This window comes from Xenopus tropicalis, chromosome 2 (assembly GCF_000004195.4).
Source record: "Xenopus tropicalis strain Nigerian chromosome 2, UCB_Xtro_10.0, whole genome shotgun sequence".
NCBI lineage: Eukaryota > Metazoa > Chordata > Amphibia > Anura > Pipidae > Xenopus > Xenopus tropicalis.
The window spans coordinates 29,590,397-29,617,547 of NC_030678.2; the positions used below are offsets into that span (position 1 = coordinate 29,590,397).

Consider the following 27,151-nt stretch of genomic DNA (forward strand, 5'->3'; position numbering starts at 1 on the left):
AAGGACATGCACACAGAAGGAATGTTCTAGCAACTTAATACATTATGTCATCATAGTTTACTCAACATAATACAGTTTATCTCATGAAACAAGTTCCGAACAAATTAATGAGTAAATAGTTTCCTGTTTGATAATTTCTCTTTAAAAGAGAACTAAAGCCAAACTAAAAAAGTAGGGTAGAAATGTTGTACTGAACTTTTTGGGCTTCTGTACCAGCCCAAGGCCCCCACAGCCCTTTAGCAGGGAAGATCTGTGCCCCCAAAGATGCCCCAGTAGCCCCCCATCTTCTTTTCTGCTGATTCACTGCCCATCCTCTGTGCTGCTGTCACTTACTGAGCTTAGGGACCCACTCACACTATACTGTATATATAGATAGAAATGTCACAATATACTGTATATATAGATAGAAATGTCACAATATACTGTATATATAGAATAGAAATGTCACAATATACTGTATATATAGAATAGAAATGTTACAATATAAGGCTGATTATTAAATAATACAGATTATTATTGCACAGCAGCTCAGAAACCAGTGCACTTTAGCATCAGGATATAAGAATCAGCCCTGTAACATCAACTAATACAACAGGCCAGCCTCATTTTCTGCTTCTTACAATCATCCCAGAGCCCACTGAGCATGTGCAGAGTCACTGACACTTTCCAAGATGGGGAGCTCCTGTGACAGCTGTAAAGACCTGGATCATTACTGCTAATAAGATGCTGAACCTTTAGGCTAGTGCAGTTATGGCATTTCTAGCCATATTTATTTTTAGGGTTTAGTTCTCCTTTAAGTACAATTAACATCAAATTTATTAAAGGGCTTAATGCAAACATCCACTAGGAAATGTTGTACATAACTTTTTGGGCTTTTTAGAATTAATTCTACTAGATACTGTATCCACTAGGAAATGTTACACAGAATCACACTGAACACTCGGCCAAAAAGAGCCAATAATTGAATTCATTCATTACAGAACTACTGATATAAAAGGAATTGCTCTAGTCTCTCAGGTAAGTGCAGCCGGGGAATTATCTGGTGGCAGGACGATCCCAAATACTTTCGTATGCAAAGTCGGCATATCTGAGCCAGTGTCGCGGGGCCTGGGGAGAGAAGGAGGGAACATGGGCCTTTTAAATTCTGCTGGACACATTTATTATAATAGTACTTTTAAAACAGGATGAAAAAATGTTAGGCAGTTATATGAAGTTTCATTATCCCCAATACCATTAGCCAGTTAGCCACCCATAGAATTATGATGGTGAGAAGGCACCGGTGCTATATAGTACCCTCTGCCTGGAGGATAACAAACTTCCTCTATGTACAAATAACTTTGAAACCATTAACCTTTTTAATTAATATATAATGAAAAGTTATTTAGAATTATGTCTTTGTCATTGGGCATAAAACTCTTTCTGGGGTAGATATCCCCTTTAAGTTGTCTGAGAGAAATGCTGGGCCTGTCTGTATATTGCTGTATTCAGCCAAGAAGAACGGGAAGACCCATCTTCCACGCAATAAAGATAACCAGTATGTGGCTTATCACACAGCAGGGAAAACCTACTTTTAGTGGGGTGTTTATTAACAACTGGATATTTGTGATTTTATATTATTTTAAACTCATTTCCACAAATGTAATTTATGAAAAATCTGAAATGAAAAAGCACAAATGAAAAAAGTAATGGAAAAACACAAACAACTACTTTTTCGATTTGCTGCAGAAAAAACGCAACTTCTTCGTATTGTTGCACAATTGTCGCCAGCATCAAAACAAACCCTTTAACACAACGAAGCAAAGGAAGATCTCCCAGTTGTGCAAAGGACATCTGCCTCTGACTGTTACACAGGTTTTAGCCGACGTACTTTTGCATTTGGAATTGTTGCATAATAAATCAAGAAAAAAATCATATTTTTTTGTGACAAAGTCGAGTTTTCAGTGACAAAAAACATGAACCATAAAAATTGAGCAACAGTAAATGTCCCCTTTAATCTTAAAAAAGGCATCTGAGACATACACGAACAGACCCATATTGTATTTTGACCAACTGGCTTGAACAGATGGATAATGACCAAGGGCCCATACACTGTATTGTACATACTGCTCTATTCTATTCAGCTCCCCCCCCCCCCAAATGATCAGGCGCTGTGGCCCCTTTTCACAGCCAGCAGCCAATGACAGATAATTCAGGACAGATACAGGTATGGGATCCGTTATCAAGAAACCCATTATCTAGAAATTTCCGAATAATGGTAAGGTTATAGCATAGTAAGTTAGGTTGAAAAAAGATGTACGTCCATCACGTTCAACCATAATGCCTATTTACTGTATAACCTGCCTAACTTCTAGTTGATCCATTTGAAGCCTCTCTAATTTGCCGCAGAGGGGAAATCTCCCATAGACTCCATTTTAGTCAAATAATTGAAAATTTTAAAATGTATTTCCTTTTTCTCTGTAATAACAAACCAGTACTGAGTACTTGATTCCAGCTAAGATATAATGAATCTTTATTGGGGCAAAACAATCCTATTGGGTTTATTTAACATTTAAATTATTTTTAGTAGATTTAAAATATGGAGATCCAAGTTACCGAAAGATCCCTTATCCAGAAAACCCAAGGTACCAAGCATTCTGGATTATAGATCCTATACCTGTATACAGTAATTCTAGAAACTAGGATTGCAGGGTTAGGCTGTGCAAAATAAAAAGTAAAAAACATTTTCAGAAGAGAAGTAATCTATAAAGGCTGGAGTGAATGGATGTCTAAGATAATAACCAGAACACCCTCTTAGTGGGCAGCCCCTTTGAGAACAAACTTTTGTATTAGAACGTGTAAGTTAGCACATTGTGTACCATAGTGGCTAGTGAGACTGGCCAAAGAAACACTGGATGAAGACAATGTACTGCGGGTGTGGCCGCTCCCCTGGGGCTTTCAGCTTTGTTTAAGAGCCAGATAAGTTAATGTAAATTGCACCTTTTAAGTAGCCAGATTGTATTGTACTGACAGCTTGGGTGCTTTCCAGGTGACAGTCAGTATATGTTTATGTGACATGTTATTTCCTCCTTGACTTCAGCTTGACGATAAAGAATTTCTTGAATGTTCTTATAAAAATATCTTCTCTTAGAAGGAGATAGCAAGAAATTAACTAGAGAGGAAGCAGACCCTGCAGTTGGCGGGGGGGGTCCAGGTGTGTAGGGGCCTAATTAATGAGAATAGGTCAACTAACTGTTTTGGGGCCCTAAGTCAAATTTGCTGTGGGGCCCAATAACATCTTGTTCCATCACTGCCCTGCCTTATACAGAATCATGTAACTGCTTGGAGAGTTCCAGAAAGAGAGGATATTTGATTTCAAAACTGATGAAAAAAGAAAACTCATGGAACACTGTACCTTCTGCAAACAAAAGTACTTGTTCTACAGGGCTCCTGGGAGCTGCGAGTTCCACTGGGTATTTGCCTTCCATGTTTTTACACTTTACATTCGCTCCATAGTCAATCAGCAGCCTTGCAATTTCCTCACTTGACTTCCTAGCCGCTGCGTGCAGGGGGGTGTCTCTGAAATTCCCACAATTCACATTTGCTCCTATCAGAATGAAGAAGTCAGTTGTACAGGTAATGATTCAGTATTAGCATAAACAGCAATACGTCATGGGATATGACTGACAATTCTATTATTATTTTTTAGACTGAGACCCCCCCCCAGACCACTGTCTATCACTGTCTATGAGAGGGGAAATGGTAAGTGTTAAAGGGTAAGTAAACCTTGAAAAAATTAAATCTAATCTAAAATTGTTCAAGGAGATTTTCTGAGCACTTTTTGAATTTGGATTCATTTTTTTTAGTTTTAGAACTATTTAAGTTTTCATTAACTACCAATATAATGAGTTTTGTTAAACTGCCACCTGCTGCTGGTGGAGGGGCCCCAGATACCCCAGTCTGACACTGCTTACATGTAAAGTACATTCTGCACATTATTGCTTTAAAAAGGGTAATAATAGAATTTAAGTAGATTTTTTTTTTACTGGAGAAAGGAGGAATAAGCATTGGTTGCAATAATGAGCTCAAGAAAGCCAAGGAACCTCTTTTTGTGATGCTGAGCAAAGCTTTATGTACGCCTTATGCATCAGTTATTCTTCAAATAGGGTATATAAAGAGTAACTCAGAAAAGCAAGTAGTGCCATTAATAACACCCCAAGAAGACAAATGGAAAGGATTAATTACTGATATAAATACTTTAGAACTTCACCTAATTCAAGGAGCTTCTTGACACACTCAGTTCTCTGGTTGGTACAGGCCACATAAAGGGGCGTGCCACAGTTCAGCACCTCCTTATTTATATCTGCCCCGTGGGCAATTAGTATCTCTGCACACTCTCTGTGACCTGCGGAGGAAAGACAACCCTGCTGTTCAGTAAAAAGCTTGATTGAGGCTTTGGGTAACTACACAAACATACTAGGCATCTCTAAAAGATTAGTTATTATCTTCCTTTAGTGTGGTTTATTATTCACATCAATTGGCGGATCGTCAATTAGAACTGTAGCAGCTGGGGCCTTAAAGGGGAAGGAAAGGTTAAAACACTGGGGGCTGCCCATGGTAGGCACCTCCAGAAATTATTATAATTTAACTGATAACCCAGGCCAGTGCTCCCATCAGCAGAAAACCTGGGGTTCTTCTCATGGAGTGATCTCCTTCTGCTTCTTTTTTCTTCAATGGCCGTGGGTTGATGCATGTACAGTAGAGTGAAAAGGCTGGTGGGAAGACAGAAGGCGCAGGAAGAAGAAGATCGATCCATGATGCTCGCTCAGTGGTACCCCAGCTTGGTGCAATTTTCTACTAACAGGAGCATCGGCCCCGGGTATCAGGTAGGTGATTATAATCACTGAACATTGACTGAACATTTAACTAACAAAGCCAAAGTTTATTGGCTGGTTATGATTACCTGTGTAGTTCCCTTGGGTTTGGGTGCTGTAACTTTCTTTAAATATATCAGTTTGATCAAACATGCCATATTACTCATACTAAACATTTAGTTAAATCCTCCATTTTCTACAAGTCAGCTGCAGGTATGTAACCCCTGCTAATGAAGCGAAAATGCTCTTGTGTGGACCTTCAGTGTATGGCCACTTTGTGTTAGGCAGTTAAGGTAGTGTGGTAGGCAGGGCGGGAACTAGGGGTAGGCATGGCGGGAACTAGGGGTAGGCAGGGTCGGAACTAGGGGTAGGCAGGGCCGGAACTAGGGGTAGGCAGGGCCGGAACTAGGGGTGGACAGGGTCGGAACTAGGGGTAGGCAGGGCAGGAACTAGGGGTAGGCAGGGCCGGACCTAGGGGTAGGCAGGGTCGGAACTAGGGGTAGGCAGGGCAGGAACTAGGGGTAGGAAGGGCCGGAACTAGGGGTAGGCAGGGCCGGAACTAGGGGTAGGCAGAAGAGGCACCTGCCTAGGGTACAATGATGGGGGCACTAAGCATGAACCACTTTTGCCTACCCTTAGTTCCCGCCCTGCCTACAACAAGTTCCCGCCCTGCTTACCCCTAGTTTCCACCCTGCCTACCCCTAGTTCCTGCCCTGCCTACCCCTAGTCTGCACTTAGCTGTGCCAGCGCTCCCCCTGCAATGTCACTATGCATGCACGTGCTCATTTACACATGCACCCAGAAGGGGTGAGGAATCTGGACAGGTTGCCTAGGGTGCACGGCTGGCATGGCCCACCCCTGGTGGTAGGAAGTGTGTTTGCTCTCAGGTGTGTGGTGTCCATCTTTTAATGTCTATAGAAAGCTCTGCCCAGTCTCCATAAGCCCTACCCAAATGTAATTACTGGTATTTTATAATAAACATATTGTGATTTTTAACGGTACATGATTATTATTATTACTCTAGCTAAAACATTTGTTACAATTATTTGTAAGCTAGTTGCAAGCATTTTTTTCCTGTGCTGGTAATGTCCCATAAAGAATTTCATAAATAATTTACCTCTTTTAACTGCTTCGTGCAGAGGAAAGACTAACTGGGTCTCCAGCTCTGGGTTGGCCCTGTAGTCCAATAACATACTGACGCAGGCAACGCTTCCGCAGCTGCAGGCATTGCACAGGGGCGTGATTCCATCTATAGTCACGGTATTAACCTGTGAGTCAAACAGGGGAACGTTATGTACTGGCTGCATATTTATACAGCACACAGTGTTATTGCAGCAAGAAGATCCCAGAGACAGGGTCATGTAAGGATTCCTACAGAAATGCAATGCTCCTTTCGGTACATTTAAAGGGGAACTTCACCCAAACACAACTTATGCTTTTCCAAAAGTAAAAATGATTTCAAACAACTTTGCAATTTATATAAATTAAAGAATATGCAGCCTTTTCATGATTTTTAATGTAGTTGTATGGTTTGAAAAAGTTCCCTAAGCCCGGCCCCCTGTTCCCCTGCTGATCTGGCTGACTACTTTGAGACTCAAATAAAATGTAACAGTAGTCGCCTGTCCTCAGCCTGCCTTCAGCCTGCATCCTCCAAACCCCACAATTCCCTGCACACGTGATGTTGATAAGGAAAGGAACGTCACAATGCAATGCATTGTGGGTTATATAGTTCCTGCAAGCTGTCTGTCAGCTGTGGAGAAAATGTTACAATTTGTAACATCAATATTTTAGGCCCTCCTCCCCTGCCAGGATTTCAAATGATTCTGAAAGAGAACTGTTTTGCAGCTGGATTACAGCATATAAAATTGATATTTATTCATACTTATCCATATTCATAAGGAACAGATTACAGTGATAGGTATTTTAGTGATTCGTTTATTGTGTAGGGCTCTTTAACAATTTTTGGTTTGGAAGCGAAAGTTCCCCTGTAATATGTAGTCATAAAAGTTGGTTCTTTTAGGTGAACTCAAATAACTGGTTAGTGAGAAGATCTCTGATTGGACTGTAATAACTAGGGATGTAGCGAACCTCAAAAAAAAAGTTCGCGAACCTGTTCGCGAACTTCCGCCGAAAATTGCGAATATTCGCGAACTTTGCGAACCCCATAGACTTCAATGGGAAGGCGAACTTTAAAAAATAGAAAAGCCATTTCTGCCCAGAAAACTGATTTTAAAGTTGTTTAAAGGGTGCCACGACCTGGACAGTGGCATGCAGGAGGGGGATCAAGGGCAAAAACCTCTGAAAAATTGACACACGCCGTTTTTCGAAATGATCGGTAATTTTGCGACTTTTTCGTATTTTCCGGCGCTTTCGTAAAGTTATCGTAAGTTTTGCGACTTTTTCGGAGCTTTCGTAACGTTATCGTAAGTTTTGCGACTTTTTCGGAGCTTTCGTAACGTTAGCGTAAGTTTTGCGACTTTTTCGGATCATTCGTAACGTTAGCGTAAGTTTTGCGACTTTTTCGGATCATTCGTACCGTTATCGTAAGTTTTGCGACTTTTTCGGATCATTCGTACCGTTATCGTATGTTTTGCGACTTTTTCGGATCATTCGTAACGTTATCGTAAGTTTTGCGACTTTTTCGGATCATTCGTACCGTTATCGTAAGTTTTGCGACTTTTTCGGATCATTCGTAACGTTATCGTAAGTTTTGCGACTTTTTCGTACCGTTATCGTAAGTTTTGCGATTTTTTCGGAGAATTCGTACCGTTATCGTAAGTTTTGCGATTTTTTCGGTGCCGGCGAACACAAATTGCGAACATCACGAAAAGTTCGCGAATTTGCGGACTTGCGAACACCCGATGTTCGCGCGAATTAGTTAGCCACATCTCTAGTAATAACTGGTGTGATCATTTTGCCCCGGATACTTACATATGCTCCATGTTCCAGAAGTACTTTAGCACAGGCTACATGGCCCCCAAGGCAAGCTTCATGAAGAGGAGAAACACGGTCTATGGTCAAAAGGTTTACATTAAACCCCTATATTGTAGAGTAAAAAAACATATTAGAAAAGTTTGTAAATAAAAGATATATTGCTATGTACAAAACTGCCCAATGATTGCTCAGTGGGCCTCCCTTGGGATTCGTGTGAATGGACAGAATGTAAAATCCATCTGGTTATTAGGCCCATTGGCAGTGTAATCTATTGGCCAACTGAAGTGGAAACAGCAGAATTTCTCTGGTGATCCAATTGATTGGCTCATATAATAAACAAACAGTCTGTTTGTTCTTTTGTATCAGTTACACAAATGTTCCAGCATGGAAGTCTCTCTCTTGCTTCAGCACACTCATCGTGTTTCCTCTCTTTCTCACACACAATTCCATGCTGTACAATGGCAGAGCAATACACATACATTTTGTTGGAATCCCTAAAATGTGTTGCACCCTAGTGAGCCACTAACAATGAAATGGATTTAGAATGAAATTTTTCCTACCTCCCATTAACTGCTCAATGTGACAGCCTTACCTAGCCGGTTTATGTACAGCTGACACACGGAAAGAATGGAAAAAAAGTTCTCTTCAATCCCTTATACAACCAGCTTTTGGGTTTTGAGACAATTTCATTCTGATGCGCGATTCTTATTCATGTGACCCAAGGGGCAGATTTTTATCAAAATGTAAGTTTAGAGCATGATACGTAAAAACTCACATTTTATTTATTCCTTTGGGATTTTTAAAAGTGTATTTGTCAATGGGTGAAAACTACAGTTCACCGATTGATAAATACGCCTCTCAATCCAAAAGGAATGAATAGAACATGGGCAAATTTCTATGTATTAAGCTCTAAACTCTAAATCTGGCCATTAATCTTAGTCTACCATTAAGGGTTGGGAGAATTTTATTTGCAATAAATTTACTTATCGGACCAATTTTTAGCAGATCAGTACCTGTGCAATTAGAGTTTTGAGAGAAAGAAGACGCCCATGAAATGCTGCATCATGCAGAGGAGATCTGTCGGCCCACGAACCTGGGAATGAAAGAAAATGCCATTTGTGTAACTGCGCACGTAGCTCATCTGGTTTTTGTTATAATATCTGAACTCCAAGGCCCTGAACCATTTATTGGAATTGGTTTTTCCCAATGAGCTAATAAGTGCTACACTTCCCATCTCTTCCCATATATATATATATATATATATATATATATAACAAAGAAAATTGTCGGAACTCACGTTATTAAGGGCAATGGTGCCTGGGTGCAGTTCTCAAAAAAGTCTAGGTAGATACATAGCGTACAGAATCCGCACTTGCAGGTCTTAAGTAAATATTAAAAAATTTTATTAAGTGGCACAGAACTAACGTTTCAGCTGATAACCCAGCCTTTGTCAAAGTTACAAAACAATACAAGGGAAAACCCTATATACCATTTTCTGGGTTATCAAATGAATTTAGACCCTCACTGACCATATATGCATATTAAGCACATTAAAGCCCAAGCCATCCAGCATCACTTTAATACAGAGCCGGTGATTATATCTGTAATTTTTAGCTTTATAAATGGGAGAAGGCTCCAGAAAGGAAACTTATCAGGGAATTACCCTGAGTACCCCGTATTTCATTGTACGAAGTCCATTCTGATACAGCTTTATCTGCACTTCAACTTTGTGTCATTTTTTTTTTTTTACCTACGCCACCAGTTTATAAGGCATTTTATTCGACTGTAATAGCAAAATCCCATCATTTTATGGGAGGATGATAAACTTATGTTGGGAAAAGAGACAGAAGAATTCAGTATTCTTGCCCATGGTTAGCATGTAGATAAAAATCCCTGAACTGTCAGAAATGTATCTGTTTTTTGGTTGCCGGGGTCAGTGACCCTGACATGCAAACAGAATTGACAGTTTCAGGCTGGAAATAGGTAGAACAGGAACACTATTTTTTTTAAAAAACACACAAAGTAAATAGTAAAGATCATTTGAAAAGTTGCCTAGTATAGGTCCATGTATACCCTATTAAAAGTTTACATATATGTAAGTTTCCTCTTTAAGTATTCTCTGGTACCCCTCATTGTGAGTGCTACAAATCAGGGCATACCACACTGGTGGTACATTCACTGGCTGGGCTGGATGTAGGGCAGGGTAGGTATATGCCCTGGGCCCCAGGATTACAGGAGTTCCTTAGGAAGCTAAAAGCACATCACAGAAATTGTCAGTATATACAGTATACATCAGGTATTTCCAGCCTGCACCCCTCTAGCACCCCTTGTTTATCTGTAGCTTCCAGCACCCCTCTGATAGTTCAAGGCTGTCAACAACAGCCTGAGGATCACAAGTTAAATACAGGTACGAGACCTGTTATCCAGAATGCTTGGCACATAGGGTTTTACAGATAAGGGTTCTTTCCATAATCTGGATCTCCACACTATGCCTACTAAAAATCATTTAGGGCAGTGGCACACGGAGAGATTAGTCGCGACTTATCTCTTCAAAATGCCATCCCACCGGCAAGAATGTAAATCGCCAGTGGGATCCATACGCGTTGCTACGATTTCCCGAAGTTGCCCAAAGTTTCCTTGAGAAGCAGCTATTATAAGACTGCAGATCTCCCGTTAACCTTTCAGGCCCCCTTATGTGTTGGGTGGCAGTCACTAAAGTGATAATAGAAATGTCCGTTAGTATGTGTGAGACGTACCTCCCTGGAATGTATGGCAGATATGATTCCCATACAGAGCATTCCTTAACTCCCACGACAAAGATGTTATTCCAGCCAGTTCTTGCCTCTTGCTTATTATCATTGGACTCATGCTGACAGGCAGTGCTGCAGGGGCAGACATGGTGCTGCTGGGCCTTAGCTGCAGGCCTGGCTCCGTGCAAACACATCACAACATCACATGACTCCTTTGGATCAGGAACTGCTGCACAGCAGAACTTTGGATCATGTTTCAGAACTAGCAGAGACACTGGCCTGTGCAGCCCCCGGCTGGATATCACTGCACCTTATACAATTCATTTGTCCTATAATCAGTCCGTGTGTATTTTTATGAGTTTACAAGCCACAGAGTTGTGTATATATAATACTGTGTTAGTCGGTTTCACCTACAACTAATTCACCATGCACAGGGGCACAACAACTTTTCATGCACATAAAATTCTGTTGGAGGGCTTCCCCTTGTATTTCCCATTTGTCCCTTGGCATTACATAACTCGCTGCTTTGTGTCTCTCAATCCTTAATCTACTGCCAAGGTTCTCCTGTCCGGTGTTGGCAAAACCCAGGCATTTCAAGTACACAGAGGCCCAAACAGCCCCCCACCAGCCCAATAAATAGTGTCTATGGCATGTTACAGCAGCCCCTCTGGCATTTGCCAGAATCCACAGATTGTCAGTCCGGGCCTGGAGCCAAGAAGCATCAGGTGAAACTTACTGATTCTTAAACTCCTAGCATTCTGTCTGTCTGCCTGGACTAAACAGTAGTGCAGTATAACTGCTAATATCATGAAAACAAAATGAAAAACAAAAAGAATGTAAATTGTAAAAGTGCTCAGTAGAGCCCTATAAGCAGTATTAAATTAATTTGTTTAGGGGGTTACCTCCTAAACATTAGCCTTTAAGGCTGTTTGTATATTTAATGGTTTATTAAAACCATTTTTTTGCAGGTGCAACCAAACTCTAATAATAAAATGATCATGATCAATATAGGAAGGGCAGTATTTTTTCCAAAAAAGGTGGCAACCCTAGCTGGTACTTCCTCTTCCTGGTACTACCTCTTCTGCCTACCCAAGTGATAGTGACAAGCGTGACTCATGCATCGCACAACTGACACCCACGGACAAGTCCTGCATGGGTCCCCTCTCTTTAGCAACCAACACCCCCACATATCTTTTCACTTCACAGTGGTGGTGGTGGGGGGGCTCTGACTCCATCCCGCACTGATCTCTGATAGATAAGAAGGAATTCTCATAGCCATAGCCTGATATTACTAACAAGAAGATAAAATAATGAAAGAAGTACAGAGAACAGTGACTGATAATATTAAAAACATGAAGCCCATGTGTAATTATGGCTGGATCTCTTTAAAGGACACTGTGCCTTTAAGACTTCCCCATACAGAGACCGGATGGGTTGTATTTGTAAACAAGATGAGGCTTTGCACTTAGTCGCTGGAGATATTATCCAGAGCCGAGACCTACAGTAATAAGATATGGTGGGCTTTTTCTATACAGTTTATTGAACTGATTATGTGAGCTGCCTGGCATCCCCGGGGTTAACATAGGTAACAAGTTCCTCTGCCCCTCTGCAAGCCATATGGTATTTCCCACACACAGACGGGTTACCTGGAGCTATGCCATAGATCTCCTCAGCTATCCGCGCCGCTTCCTTCCTGTTGCCCCTGACAATGTAAAAGTGTGTGAGCAGAGCCAGGGACACCTTGATTAGCAGCTTAAAGCAAAAGAGGGCAAATATAGCAACATATATGTTATTGATAGCCAGCAGGACAGCACTGGCCTCCATTGTAGGCTACGTCCCGCCGATGGCTTCTCTCACTGCAGCAGGCTATTTTGGGTATCATACAAAGTCTATTTTAGGCCTTCCCACTGCTGCTGCATTTTAGTATTTATGGGACAGAGACGGATTCCCAACACTAATGGCTACAGAAGGATTTGGATGCCTTGCGTGTCTGAATAGGCAGTGCGTGCATGAACAGAACAGGGTATGTAATTAAAGTGGTAGCTCGCCTGAAAGGGAAACTATACTCCTGTCACATATATTGCATAAAGCCCCATATGTTCCACTGTGAAGTGATGGATTCTGGGACTTGAAGTCCATTTGCTTTCCAGAGAATATGTGCCCCACCCACTATGGAAAGAACTATTCTCATATATGGATAGGGTTGCGACCTGGCTGGTATTTCACTGGCCTAGCCAGTAACATACCACTGATACCAGCCAAGGCCGGGCAGGTATTACAAACTTACTGTCAATGTACTTTTTGGTAAATTTCTGCCTATTCAGCTAATCTGTAGCATGGCTGTCCCTTCCAGCCCCTAAAATGTCACACCTCCATCCCCTCTGTGCCCCACCCCTACATAGTACCATAGTAAGTTGGGTTGAAAAAAGACATACGTCCATCACGTTCAACCATGCCTATACCTAACCTGCCTAACTACTAGTTGATCCAGAGGAAGGCAAAAACCCCATCTGAAGCCTCTCTAATTTGCCGCAGAGGGGAAAAAATTCCTTCCTGACTCCAAGATGGCAATCGGACCAGTCCCTGGATCAACTTGTACTAAGAGCTATCTCCCATAACCCTGTATTCCCTCACTTGCTAAGAATCCATCCAGCCCCTTCTTAAAGCTATATAATATATCAGCCAGCTCGACTGATTCGGGGAGGGAATTCCACAACTTCACAGCTCTCACAGTAACAAATCCTTTCCGAATATTTAAATGGAACCTCCCTTCTTCTAAACGAAGTGGGTGCCCTTGTGTCCGTTGGAAAGACCTACTGGTAAATAAAACATTACAAAGGTTATTATGTTCCCCTTATATATTTATACATAGTTGTCATGTCACCTCTTAAGCGCCTTTTCTCCAGTGTAAACAGACCTAACTTGGCCAGTCTTTCTTCATAACTGAGACTTTCCATACCCTTTACCAGCTTAGTTGCCCTTCTCTGGACCCTCTCTAACTCAATAATGTCCCGTTTGAGCACTGGAGACCAAAACTGAACAGCATATTCTAGATGGGGCCTTACCAGCGCTCTGTAAAGGGGTAGAATAACCCCCTCCTCCTGTGAATCTATACCCCTTTTAATACAGCTCAAAACCTTGTTTGCCCTTGCAACTGCTGCCTGGCATTGCTTGCTACAGCCAAGTTTATTATCTACAAGGACTCCAAGGACTTTCTCCATTATGGATTTGCCTAGTGTAGTCCCATTAAGGGTATAAGTGGCTGCATATTTTTACATCCCAGGTGCATGACCTTACATTTATCCACATTAAATCTCATCTGCCACTTAGCCGCTCAGATTGCCAGTTGGTCAAGATCCTGCTGCAAGGATGTCACATCCTGGATAGAATTGACTGGGCTGCAGAGTTTTGTGTCATCTGCAAACACTGATACATAACTCATAATACCCTCCCCCAAGTCATTTATGAACAAATTAAACAAAAGTGGACCCAGTACAGAACCCTGAGGGACCCCACTGAGAACCTTATTCCAAGTAGAGAACGTACCATTAACAACCACCCTCTGTACCCGATCCTGTAACCAGTTTTCTATCCATGTGCAAACGACTTCACTAAGACCAATAGACCTTAGCTTAGAAAGCAGTCGTTTGTGGGGAACGGTATCAAATGCTACATCTATAGGATGTAAGGCCTGAAGAAAAATGTGGCAACCCTCTTTTTTGGCTCAACCATATAAGTGTTTGGCCTGCTAGAGGGCCTGAGGTGGAGGCTTCCATAAAGACCAAGCACTAAGGTACTTAATTCATAGTGAAGCAAGGGTACAGGGACCCCATGAACAAGGTTAAAGTGACAGACTAGCATCCTGCCATAGTACAACCCATGGTGTAAGATAGTCAGGGCTAGTAAACATGTTATTACTTCCACTGGAGGGGTCCATTTCATGTGGTGGCCATCTTACTGGGGGGGCTATATTTCCAGCCTGGGTTCTGGTGTGGGGGTACTTTGCCTTGCCCTGTCACTGTACCACATGATCCACTGCCTGCTCCATAAATATCCAGTTTATGGTTAACTGGATATTCTCTCTCTCACACACAAACACACTTTTTACCATATTCAGAGCCTTTTTAGGTCTTAAAAATTATTTATTGGCACAAAACCAATACTGTCTCTTGTAAAATTAGATCAATGAATGTGAGAAGCATTTTAAAGGGAAACATAAGCAAGAAGGAATTGCTATACATAATGAATGTAAGTCACATGGGTTCAGTAGGTGCCTGCAGATTTGAACTTGCTCACATTTCAGTAGTAAAGCTGACTTGGGGCCCATAACACTGATTTAGGCACGTGAAGGCCAAATGGAGCCCCCCGTGGGCCATATTTCAGTGCCGCAGGGCTACAAATACTGGCAGATGTACTGCAGCCCTATAATGTGTGTAGATTGGGCACAGCACAATTGCATGTTGCTCCACCAAAGACGGTCCCTAAACAGTCACAGTGAACCATTTTAATAAAGTATTTGTAAAAATCATGTTTCTGCAAAATGGCCCCCAAAAATGTGCAAAAGCGTATTTATCATCAAAAACTACAGCAACCATTTCATCCCATAGGCCCTTGCTGCACAGTTACTAGTGCAAAGTCAGGCAGTCAGTGCATGTATTTGGGAAGGAGGTACGAGCTGGTGGTGGCCCTTTAAGCCCAGAAACAAAGGATGCTTTTCTACCTTCATCTGTCCTGCAACCAACCACCAAGCACCAGTGTATAAAATATAAATCCAATATAAAATATAAATCAAAGCCCCTGCCTCCTGGTGTAAAACTCCATGCCCACTCCTTTGTAATAAAAATAGACTTATAGTGGCAGTACATCCCCACATACACCTTTGTTAACAATGAACACAATAAACATGTTAAAAATGTGTTCTATCCATTCTTATCAAAGAAAATCCATATTTTGCAACATTTTAGCCAATTTAAAAAAACTAATGTGAAACGCAGGGTTTTTTGTTCAAGAAGAGTTAACAATGCCTGTATAAACAAATCATAAGCAGCAGCCTTTGTTAAATTGGCCATTCATGGCAGATTTCAGCTGCAGATTTGGCCCCTCAAGACCAAATCAGCTGCTTACCTGCCTGTGTATGGGGAATACAATCAGCCACATATCTATCGGGCGGGTTTAAGAATTCAGTTTTTCAGACTGCGTCCCTCCTCCTATGGTGAGAGAAGGGGCTACCATTGTAGGTGATGCTTCTCACCCATTTTGCATAGGCAGCATAATGACGGTACATAAAGCAGGGAACAATACCCTCACTTTAATCAGCAGTGGAAGACCTGTCATTTACCTTGTTTCAAAAATACAAATATACTTTCCTTTAACTTCTACATTTAAAAATAACTCTAAAATATTGATTATGCTCTGTATTTTGTATACCTGAGCATCTATGTGTATTCTCCTAACCACTCCATGTTCAACTGGGTTGCCACCTCACTTTAATACCAGTCCCATATTGAATCCACATCCTGCATGGCTAGCAAGTAATTAAGATGCATGCTGCATGGCTGCACATAAATCAGTTCAGTCTGCAGCATTCAGCTAAATAAATTGCTAATTAGCCATGCAGGATGTGGATTCAATATATTGCTGAGGTGGTAACCCTATGTTAGACACTTTATGCCAGTGCATAAAGGGGAATTAATAACCTATTGTACATGAGCCAAATAAACAGGGTCTTTAGGGAAATGTGTTCTGCCCACTAATTGATGATGATAAAAATGATGAACTATGTTTCTGGCAAGTTATTGGCACATTTATGCTTGCATATGAAGGACCCATTTGCTGGTGCTCATGGAACTATTTATTTTCTGTCTGACTCGAAACGCCTGAAAGGGATAAGAAGGCTGAGTAAAGGCAAACAGCTGCTTAGAAGGAATAAACAATATAAATATATGATAATAACCTGTATTATGACAGAATATAACAAAGAGCTATTAAAGCGTGGCATAATAATAAATGGGGGTTATAATGTATGAAAGTTTCAATTTAATTCCAACTCTCGAGGACAAGTGATTTAATCAGATTCTCCTTCTCATGGAATGTGCGTATGGGACAGCAGCTGATTCCAGGGGAACGGTGTGAAGGTAAAAACCAAACCATCTGCTTGCCTATTTAATAAAATACCAGTTTTTTTTTTTTTTTTTTTAAAACAGAGAATTGGCAGAATATATTTCTGATTTATTTGGCTCATGTTGATAAGAGCAAGACACTGCCCCTTTAGTTTGGATCTGACAACCCTAGGAGGTAGGTAAATCAGTAAACTCATTCATGTACTGTACCTTTTATCAACACTTTGCAAATTAGCCTCAGTGCAGCCATAGCACCCATAGGTACTAACCTGGCTCTCCATACTTCTTACAGTAAACTAATAAAAGCTAGATAAGCTGCTATGGGTAACTGCACTGGGCAAATTTGCCCGGTTTTAGTAAATAAGCCCCCGTGTCTTCATTAGCCTGTCGAGCTGAAATACAGACTTTAGACATACAAAGTACTTAAGTTAAGGGGCTACTTTTGCACGATCAGCCCCATAAAAAAAAATGAAAGCTAGATAAGCTGCTATGGGTAACTGCAGTGGGCAGATTTGCCCGGTTTTAGTAAATAAGCCCCCATGACTTCATTAGCCTGTCGAGCTGTAATACAGACTTCAAACATACAAAGTGCTTCAGTTAAGGGGCTACTCTTGCACAATCAAAAAATCTATGGGCCCCTGTCTGACTGATACTTGCCAGATAATCAGCCAGATATTTATCAGGTGTGTTAGAAAGGACTGAATCAGGGTGCGGATGTGGCCAAACAATCAGACCTTCCTGATACAGCTCAGTGCATTGTTGGTCCAATTTGGTTAAACTTGGATCTGACCTTGGTCAGCTTTAGACAAGATGGGACCCCATGCTGTAACGGAAGTGCAGGGCCCCAATATAAGGGCAGAGTAACTTTTCAAATGTGTGCAATTTGCAATGCCTTCAGCTGTTGTTGGGCTACACCCAGTTAGTTTGTGGTTGTCCATAGTCATCAATAAGTTGTATTCTAACAATGGCTAAAAGGCCAAAGTATATATGAAAATATCATCCATGTTTTGTACTTTTACCAATAATTTCCCACGCCCAATGGGCCTCTTTTATTGGAGGCCTAGCACAAATGCTTTTCATTACCCAAAGATCAGCCCTGTGCACTTTGTAGGAAAGTAAAACCTCAATGCTACGGGCAGAGGCCAACAGAAATGTATAACAATATGTATAACAGTATAACTGTTAAAAGTAGAATGGAAGAAATTGGAAATGATGCCAAATAGTAAGCATCAGATTGCATTAGGCAGCACTTCGCACTGAGAATACTGTACAAATCATTCAGTTGTTCACCAAATATATCAATGTTCTGCAGAAAGGTCAGATGGTTCTTTACAGGCATCAGGGTCCCTCTTTCTGGTGAGTTCATGTTTCCTTTCAGTGGAATATTGTCTCAACCAGGCACCATTTGGCCCTGTTGCATTCACAGCAATGTCAATAGAAGAATCTGGAGTCATCCATCTCAGAAAGTTCAGCAACAGGAAGCTTACAATGGCAAAAAGGGCAAAAATACAGCCAGTCACTACTCCGCAGTGCCTCACAAGTCGCTCAAGCCTCTGGTCCATTGGTAGGACAACTTCCTGGGCCACTCGATTGTATACCTACAAGGAGACAGATATAACGTGAAGATTATCTTACAGAATCTCCTTCAACGTAATTCTTGGCAAAAAAAACATCTTTATAGCCATAATACTTTCTAAATTACAGATTAGTAGCAACTAAAAGTGGTCATACATGACCCAACCTTGTACAGCGCCCAACCTTCTTTTGTTGATTTCTAGTGGCAGGGAAGAGGACCTGAAGGGTAAATATCAGCAACAAGGGGGAACTATATTTTCTATTACCTGAACCAGTCTTTATAACTAGGTTGCACTAATCTATGCAACCTAATCTATGCATTCTAGGAAGATTAAAAGAATGATTAGTGATTATATTTGTAACCTCATTGAACTGGCATTTGATTTTAACCAGATCACCATCTGCCTGGTATTTGTTAATTTGGCTGCCTGGTATTTGTTTTTGTTGGCTTTGCTTCACTTTCCACCCCCAGAGTCCAAAAAACATCAGGCTATAGGCTGATGCCACACAGGCCGATTCTCGGCCTATGGGGAAAATGCAGGCCTGAAACAGCCCCTCCACTGGCATCAGCCTCCTACCTTGCCTGCACCAGAACCATTGTGTAGAACTGGCTGCAAGCAAAAGCGGCGGATATTGCTCTAAAATGCAGACTCTTGTGTTTCTTTGCTGATATCTGCAGTGTGTGACTGCACCTAGGCTATGGTTCCAGGTGCAGGCTGATGCCTGTTGAGGGACTGATTCTTAGCCTGCATTTTTCCACGGCCCCCATGTGGCATCAGCCTTAGTGTGAATGTCTGCGGTAGGGTATTTAGTTGTATGCACTCGGGGCAGGGACGCCAGTAAATGATAATAACAGTCAGCATCACAGTCTACAGAAAAAAGGGCATGAAGAATAAATACATTCAGGCTCACGTCGCTATCTTCCCAACAGTATTTGAAGCAAGGCAGCTTACACATACTTTTTCAGTCCTCTCAGCCACATCTCTCCATGTATAAAATGTGCTCACTGTTCTGTGGATTGTTTCAGGGCTCAGCAGTTCCCCAGCCAGCAGCCTGTTAATGGCTTGCTCTAAGCCGCTGCACAGAGACTTCACTGACGGCTTACAAAGAATAATGAAATTCTCGGGTAGCACCTCAGGAATTCCACCCACTCTTGTGCTCACCACCTGTTAGAGGAAATAACAATAATATTTTGTGAAAAATGTATGCCTATCAACCAAAGAGGGTTATATAACTGTGCTGTAGCTTCTGAAAATGTGTTGTGCCCTGTTATTATAACTACATACATACTGTATATATTTATTGGCCAATTATAACAGGTTATTGCTTCACTTTGCATTAAAAAAAAATCTGAAACTTCAAGAAAGATGGAAAAAAACTGGTAAAGTAAAAAACATTAAAAGTAAGCATTAAAGCATTCAGATGTACCTGTAATCCACAGCTGGCCCCTTCTACAATGGCCATACAAAAGGCCTCAGTTAAAGATGTGTTCAGAAAGATATCCCCTTGCACGAGGACATTGCGCACCTGCTGATGTTCCAGGGCTCCCAGAAGTCTCACCCTAAAAAGCAACAGAAACATAAGCAAATGGCAGAGCTAGTGCCAGGAAAATAAACACTACTAGCTAAACACCATAGTTATATGTTGGGTAATGTACCCTTACTGTCATTCTTAAGGATTACAAGGCAGCTAGGAGTTATGAGGCTGATCCCAACTTAACTCTTAATTCCAAATGTCAAAATGTTAGGCATCCCCCCCCCCCCGTGATTGTAATCACTTACCTGGTACCACGGGCTGGTGCTCCTGTTAGCAGAAAACTGCCCTGGCCCAAGGTAACTGCAATCAAGTGACCCTCTTCCTTCTTCTGCCTTCAAGCCGACTGCCCATGCACAGTAGAGTGAAAAGCAGAATTTGAACAAGAAAGTCGCATTTTTCACTCTACTGTGCATGCGTCGGACCTGGGATTTAAAGATAGACGAGTGAAGGAAGAGGGTCACTTGGTCACATGATCCTCAGGCCGGGGCAGTTTTCTGCTAACAGGAGCATCAGTCCAGGGTATTTTAATGGTTGCCATGAGTTATTACCCAGATGCAAATTTGCCCAGTGTTTACAAAATGAACCCCACAGTGTCTACCATAGGCAGCAAGTTTCCCATTCAAGCAAATAGCATGTGGCCGGTGACAAAAATGGCATCTTGGCTACCACAGGAGGCAAACATGAGTCAAAACATGACATAACTATGACCCTTAAAGGTGAGGTTCACATTGAAGTTAAATTTTAACATATACTAGAATGTCCTACCCCTAACAACTTTGTAATTGGTCTTCATTATTTATTTTTTTATACTTTAAAATTATATATATATTATCAACTTAAATTATTTGCCTTCCTCTCCTTCCACTTCTTTCCAGCTTTCAAATGGGGGCTATAGAGCCTGGCAGATACAATGCTATTGCTATACAATGCTACAATGTTATTATGACATTTTGTTCCTTATTTTTCTATTCTATTAGATTTTGTCCCCCTTATGTGATTGAGTTTCACACCCCTGGTCTACATCATATTAAAAGTTAATTTAAAGATGAACTACCCCTTTAAATACAAGCATCACCTTATTGCCTAAAAAGAGCTGATGGATATAAGGCGATGCCCCAGATACTTTTTACTGTTATAAAACCAGGTGTTCTAGGACATCTGTACCTGAAGGCTTCCCTTAGTAATGTAAGAAATGGATATTCTAATTAAAGGCACACTAGAGACCAACTTGGATCCTACGGATTCCAGTCAGAATTACACTGTATAATGGGCTATGCATTGCACTATTCATTCTATAATATTGTACTGCCCTTTGGGTCTCACAGGACAATATCACAAGTTCCATTTAGTATCTTAGAACTGTTTGATCAAAACGACTTGAATAAGAAAGTCTGCATTATGTATTTTAGGTAATGGCCTTTCTATTTCAGTTCTGCAGAGATGGGAGGCGAGTCGAAGGACACAATTGGAGCACTTTTAGAGATAAAGACTATTCCAGTACTGTACCTGTCATGGAGCTGGTACCTTTCTCGCACCTCTTCTAAAATGATTCGTTTTGGTCCCTCTCCCCCGATAATGAAATGGAGATTTGGGTATCTCTGACACATTTCAGGAATAATACCGCCCAGCAAATCAATTCCTGCAGCAAAGAGAAGTGTATGTGAAGCAAGCTGAGGTTGGGCATGATTGTAGGCACCCCAAGTACAGATCTGTGCCATAGCCCATATAGACCAATTGCCTCCACAAAAATATAAATAAAAATGTTTATCCAGTTACTGGAGAAAAAAAACGTGTGAATGGACAACACAGAGCCAACATTCCTTTACGGTTCTAAAGTGAAGAATATTTTACGTTTCCTCAATAAGGCGAACCTGATACCACACAGGAAATGGTGTTTGCCTACTCTGGTATCCATTTGTGTGATCTTCCTTGGAGAAGGACTGGTTTGAGAGTAAGCCAGGGGACATGCACCCCTTGCACCCCTATTGCAAAAGTGGTTTGAGCAGTGAAGAATGCTCATGCACAGGGCCAAATCAGGTTGTTCTGATTGCCCCCCCCCCCCCTTCCAAGCCAACAATCATATTATAGTGCTGGCCTATGGAGACTGGCTGGGAAAAGGAACATCATAGTGCCAATGTGGTCCTCATACAATGGGATTTTCTATTCATCCTGATAATAAATATATATATATATATATATATATATATATATATATATATATATATATATATATATATATATATGACTGATTTTTGAAGAGGCTCCATACACAGGTCAATAAGTTGCCAACTCAGTCTGAAGGGGCGAAATTTAAGGCTTCATATTGGCCTGTGTTTGGTCACAGAAAAAAAGTGGTATCAGGTCCACCAGTATTAAAATATTAGGGTTCTAACCAATTTAGAACTGGAGGACAGAGATTTATACTAGAGCACGAACCAATCAGGACAGTTCTAACTGGACCGGTTTGCAGAATGTATGCTCTCAGTGCAGACTTTCTTTCAGAACTGTAAGCACTATCTGTCTGAACATGTTTAATTGTGTCATAATCTAAGCACCACAAAAAGATAAAAGCTAAAGACTATAAAATTGATGTGACTATTACCTTCTTTACTGAAGCATACCAAAAGTTACATTCTAAGTAAACTCTACCATGAACCTCATAATTCCAGCATGACATAAACCTGACTAGCCACTTTATAACTCTTATGTAGGAGAGACCAAGCCCATTCAATTGGTATAGATTATACTGAACCCCCAGCAGCAGTTTTATACAGTAAGGTCTGTAAGAAAACCAAAAGTATGTGGCACATGCAACCTAAGACCCTCAGGATATAAGGGCAGACATTTAGAGCTGTCAACATGGTAAAGGGAATTGCTTATCCTATTGAATCTATGAGCTTTCTTCTGTGGGGACAGAACAAAAGTTAAAATTATTTTAACTTGTGTGGTTGGAGGAAACTGCTGAAGAAACAACAAACTGCAATATAGATAAATGGGCCTGTAATAAAAAAAAAAAAAGCGTGACTGAGCTTGGATTCTTATGCTGTACAATTCAACAAGGTGTATTTTAGATGAAAAATATGGAAGGCAGAAAAGAACTACAGAGGCTATGACTGGGTATGACTGATATAGTATAGTATTACTGAATGGTAATTATGAGCTTGCTGGAGCTCAGACAAGTGGTTACAGACAGATAAGGCCAAAGATCATGAAGTGCTGGACTCAACAACCAACTTGAAAAACAAAAGGAGCTGTCAGCACAGTTACTTGTATTGCACCTACTGTAATCTCTACCTCCTACATGACAAGGAAAGGTATTGTAATTGAGGGGTGCCAAAATGTTACACACTCCCGGTAATTATAATCACTTATCAGTGACCCAAGAGCATTGCTTTTGTTAGCTTAATGCTGCACCAGTTCAGCGTACCACTATAGGAGCACCACACTGCCATTTAAAAAAAAAACCAAAAAAAAAAAAACCTTTTCACTCTACTGCACATGAACACGCAGCTCAGGCTGCAGAACAGAATAAAGAAGTGGAAGAAGACTGTACTGTGGTGCTCCCTAGCCCAGTTTGGTTTTCTGCTTAAAGGAGCTCCAGCCTGGGGTCTCATATCTGGCACCTTCCCCAGCAATTATACCTTTCCTTCACTTTTGATTGAGACATTATTCTAAAGATGGCTACAGACCCATTTGACCCAAGCAGCTAAGCAGGCAAATCACTGGCCCACTTGGCTGCACACCCTGGTCACTGAAATTACCAGTCTGACCACACTAAAGGGGCAGAATCACACTAAAACAGGAATATATCATATGACCATATATCAGTTGGTGCCTAGTGTCAACACAAAGTAACTGTTGTACCTGGGTACCCAGTAACATGAATAACATATATATCATGCTTACAGGTGCCACTTTAATACAAAATTAAAACTACTCACCTTTTCTGTAAACAAGTCTGCTAACTACGACAACAGTAATTCTACTTCTATCCCTTATTTTGGGGTCTGGAGTGAAGTCTGTGGGGTCGATAGCATTTGGGATGACAGATACAATTTCAGGATTCAGAGCTGCCCGGAGAACAGTGTTTTCTTTGCTAGTGTAAGAAACGCAGATGATGTGATTTGTGTCGCATAAAGACACAGTGAGAAGCTTGTTGGTAAGCACCGAGCTGACATCAGCAAATCCAAAGAGAGAGTGGTCTGTGAAAACCGTATGCAGCCCCATAGTCTTGGCATGGAAGAGTGCATCATGGGCCATAGCAGAGAAGGAGCTGTGGGAATGAATGACAGAGACACGTTCCCTTACGAATATAAACCTGAGGAGCGGAAGGCTGTGCAAAAGGGTTGTTGCTGTAGACTGGTTATACATGACCTTCAACGGTAAGTAATAAACTTTCAGGCCATTGGTGAGGTAGCGAATCCCTTTCCTGTCCCCATAAGCATGAGTGACAATGATAACTTTGTGTCCTCTTTCAATCAGGCACTGTGACAGCTGATAAATGTGACTTTCCACTCCTCCCACATTTGGATAAAAAAAGTCAGAGACCATACAAATGCTGTGGAACCTGGGGGTGGCATGGCAATCACATGTAGCACTACTGTAGGGGTTAGTGCACGAGCAGTGTCTCCTGTAAACCATGGCCAACTCTTGACTTAGGGAATCTCCTCTCCTTAATTTAAAGTTCTGTAAAAGAAAATAAATCAAATTTTAATAAAGAAAATGCACTTATCTTTCACATATAGGCATACTCTGGACTTTTATTACTTATAAATGAAGATTCTGCCCTATGGCAGACTGGAAACACAGTAATAACATACCTGCTACTACTTCTGATATCAGTGTTAAAGTACAGCTGCTCTGTCACATGTCCCATATTTATGCTAGCTATACAGCGCCTGATATACACGGAGTACTAGGCCCCTCCATACGGAGCTGGGAGCTTATTGGTTGGCATATCCAGGGCTGATTCAAGGTGACAGTGGGCCCAGGGAGAAGATCTCATTGGTGGGCCCCGCCTGCAGCCACTCTAATAAGTTTGTGCCAGCGGTCTCTCCTCAAGCAGGTAATGTAAAATATATTAACGCATGCAATAAATAAACAATCTATGTTTGTCAAGCAAAAGTGGGGTTGTGGGGCACCATCCTGGACCAACACACAGGCACCAATAAACTGTGATTACAAATGGGAAAACAAAAGAGAAAGTGATGAATTCAGTATTTTATCTTTTATAAAGAACTATAGTATGTATTGCAGCGCTTAATATAAGGGGTCTGCGATTTCAGGGGGCTGTTTCAGTCAAAAGTTATAGCAGATGAAAGATCTAATGGTGGGCCCTGGGCATGTCTCCCTAAACCCCCAGTATGATGAGCAGGATTTAGCCAAGCTATAAGTGGCCGAATCAAGCAGAGAGATGCTCATATGGCAACCTTACCAAACGGGTGGATCTCAAGGCGTATTTAGGGTTGGAGTTATGGCACACAGGGTGTATTTGGAAGCTGAAGGTATTCTGTTTTTAAGTGACCCTAAACCATTGAACCCTAAAACTACTCTAAGCCTGGCACTGGTCAGGTGATAGTTGGCTAGGAACAAGGGCTGGCCTGGCAAGTGGGTTTGGATGCTTCTGGGATGTTTTGGTGACTTTAGAGCCAAGGTTTTGGGCTACTTAAAATGAAGCCCTTAAAGAAGATTTCCATTGCCCTTAGCCATCAGCCCCACTCATAACCAACCTGCAGTCACAGCAGCCACAGCTGAACTTGTGCATTTGCCAGCATCGCCAAGTTGGGATACAATCACTGCCCAAAGCAACCCCATAGTGTCAGGCAACTTCACACTTGACTATAACTGGACACTGTAGGCTAGAAATGAAAACGTTGAAAATCGCAGATACACACCGCCCAACAGATTCGCTTTCCGTGGGACTGCCACGATTTTCCTTACACAAGCCGCAGTCCCGGTGCGTAGGCAGAACATAGTGCTGCGCCGCCAGTGCCCGGCTTCTACTCTATTTCCGGGGGGGGGGGGTGTCTGAAGCCCCAAATCCCGTCTCGCGAGAGTGTGGCGTAACCACCAGGCGCCTATATAAAAGCCGGGACGCGCCAAGCAGCCGCAGTGTGGGAGCGACGGGAGAGAGTGTAGTTAGTGTGCATGGAGAGGCAGAGGGAACACGCTCAAAGATTTTTTTTTTTTTGGTGGGGGGGTTATCGCTGCTCCTAATTTTGTTAAGGGAAAAACAAAAAAAGATTTTTCTGGTAGTGACGGACCTGCCGCCGCCTGAGCCTGTGCTCCTGCAGTTCAGGGGCAACACTAGGACAGACAGCAGTACAGCTTGGCCATTTTGTCTAACAGTGGCTTTGGAGGGTGTCGGTGATTTATATTCGGACAAGGGCCGCAATGTTCATAAATTAGGGGAAGAACAAGGACTTAGAACACTGGCTAACACTGCATTAGCGTGATGTTCGCTTACTCTGGTGCTAGTTCCAAAAAAAAAGTGCAGCTTCCAAGAAAGTTCTAGAATAGAGTGTTCCAGAGCCCTAAAGAGTTTCTAGGCTATTATTAAACTGGCCTTAGGGGGTCTGTTATTTTTGTGCAAACAAGGGGCAGATTTTTCACAATTTGGGGTAAAACAGTAATTTTTACTATTTTTTTTTTGGGTGGTGTCAGGTTCCCAGTAAATGTTCACAATATTTGGACAAGATTGATGTTTTTTTTTACAAAAAGACAGTAAAACAATGCCAGTGTTTTATGTGACAACTGGGGACAGATTTTTAATAATTTAGACACAGTGGCTAATTTAGGAGAAGATAATTGGTACTATTGACCAAAAGTAATCTTGTGTTTTAAGGCTACTTTTTTATATTTTTAAAGTGATCGCAGTGAAACTAATGGCCAGATTATTTACAGTTTAGGGACAAAAAAGCAAATTTAGATGTTGGGTACAATTGATTAAAAGCAATCTGATGTTTTTGGCTCCTTTTTGGTCTTTACAGTGACAGTGGCATGGGAGGGTTCCCACAAGGGCTAGATTTTTTTTAAAAATAAAGGACAGAAAAGAGCATAATTTAGGAGAAGACTGGGTGAAGTTAGCAAAAAGTAATGGTTTACTCTATATTTAAAGACAGCCTACCTTAAAACTACCTTGCCCCATACATGTAGGTTTTAGAATGCCAAAATGCCTTAAGAAAAGAATATATATACAAATTTATAACAAAAGTCAATACAAAAAAGAATTTGATAAATATGGCCTTATATTTAACAGTGGCAAATGTCAGTTGAAAAAGTTAATATAACATGGTACTGCTAAAGCATAATTACAAGAAATAGGTGTGCCTATCATAAGAAACAATAGATTAATGGCCATAAATGAATAAAAATTGAACAAAAATAT

At 41.3% G+C, this 27,151-nt stretch overlaps 2 protein-coding genes and 1 long non-coding RNA gene across 7 annotated transcripts; 1 reads left to right on the top strand and 2 right to left on the bottom strand.

The window, feature by feature from the left end:
• Nucleotides 1-729: 729 nt before the first annotated feature.
• Nucleotides 730-12,626, bottom strand: asb11 (ankyrin repeat and SOCS box containing 11). Of its 2 annotated transcripts, none has more exons than XM_012957506.3 (7): nt 12,181-12,626; nt 8,798-8,877; nt 7,782-7,889; nt 5,968-6,118; nt 4,247-4,381; nt 3,392-3,583; nt 730-1,107 (listed from the first exon to the last, which is right to left on the bottom strand). In XM_012957506.3, exons 1-7 carry the CDS (start codon nt 12,356-12,358, stop codon nt 983-985), a joined length of 969 nt encoding a protein of 322 aa, XP_012812960.1. In that variant the 5' UTR covers nt 12,359-12,626; the 3' UTR covers nt 730-982. The 2 variants fall into 2 exon arrangements, with proteins under 2 accessions (XP_012812960.1, XP_012812961.1); XM_012957507.3 differs by lacking the exon at nt 12,181-12,626 and adding an exon at nt 10,541-10,901.
• Nucleotides 4,550-21,539, top strand: LOC116408789. The gene is made up of 2 exons (XR_004221246.1): nt 4,550-4,862; nt 21,195-21,539. It is a non-coding gene; the product is annotated as an uncharacterized LOC116408789 (long non-coding RNA).
• piga (phosphatidylinositol glycan anchor biosynthesis class A) lies at nt 14,656-25,790 on the bottom strand. 4 transcript variants are annotated; one of them, XM_031896654.1, is made up of 6 exons: nt 25,659-25,790; nt 23,706-24,450; nt 21,271-21,403; nt 19,657-19,789; nt 19,236-19,394; nt 14,656-18,251 (listed from the first exon to the last, which is right to left on the bottom strand). In XM_031896654.1, exons 2-6 carry the CDS (start codon nt 24,403-24,405, stop codon nt 17,952-17,954), a joined length of 1,425 nt encoding a protein of 474 aa, XP_031752514.1. In that variant the 5' UTR covers nt 24,406-24,450; nt 25,659-25,790; the 3' UTR covers nt 14,656-17,951. The 4 variants fall into 4 exon arrangements, with proteins under 4 accessions (XP_031752514.1, XP_002942607.3, XP_012812959.2 ...); XM_002942561.5 differs by having other exon boundaries at nt 19,182-19,394; XM_012957505.3 differs by having other exon boundaries at nt 19,188-19,394; nt 25,659-25,789.
• Nucleotides 25,791-27,151: the final 1,361 nt, after the last annotated feature.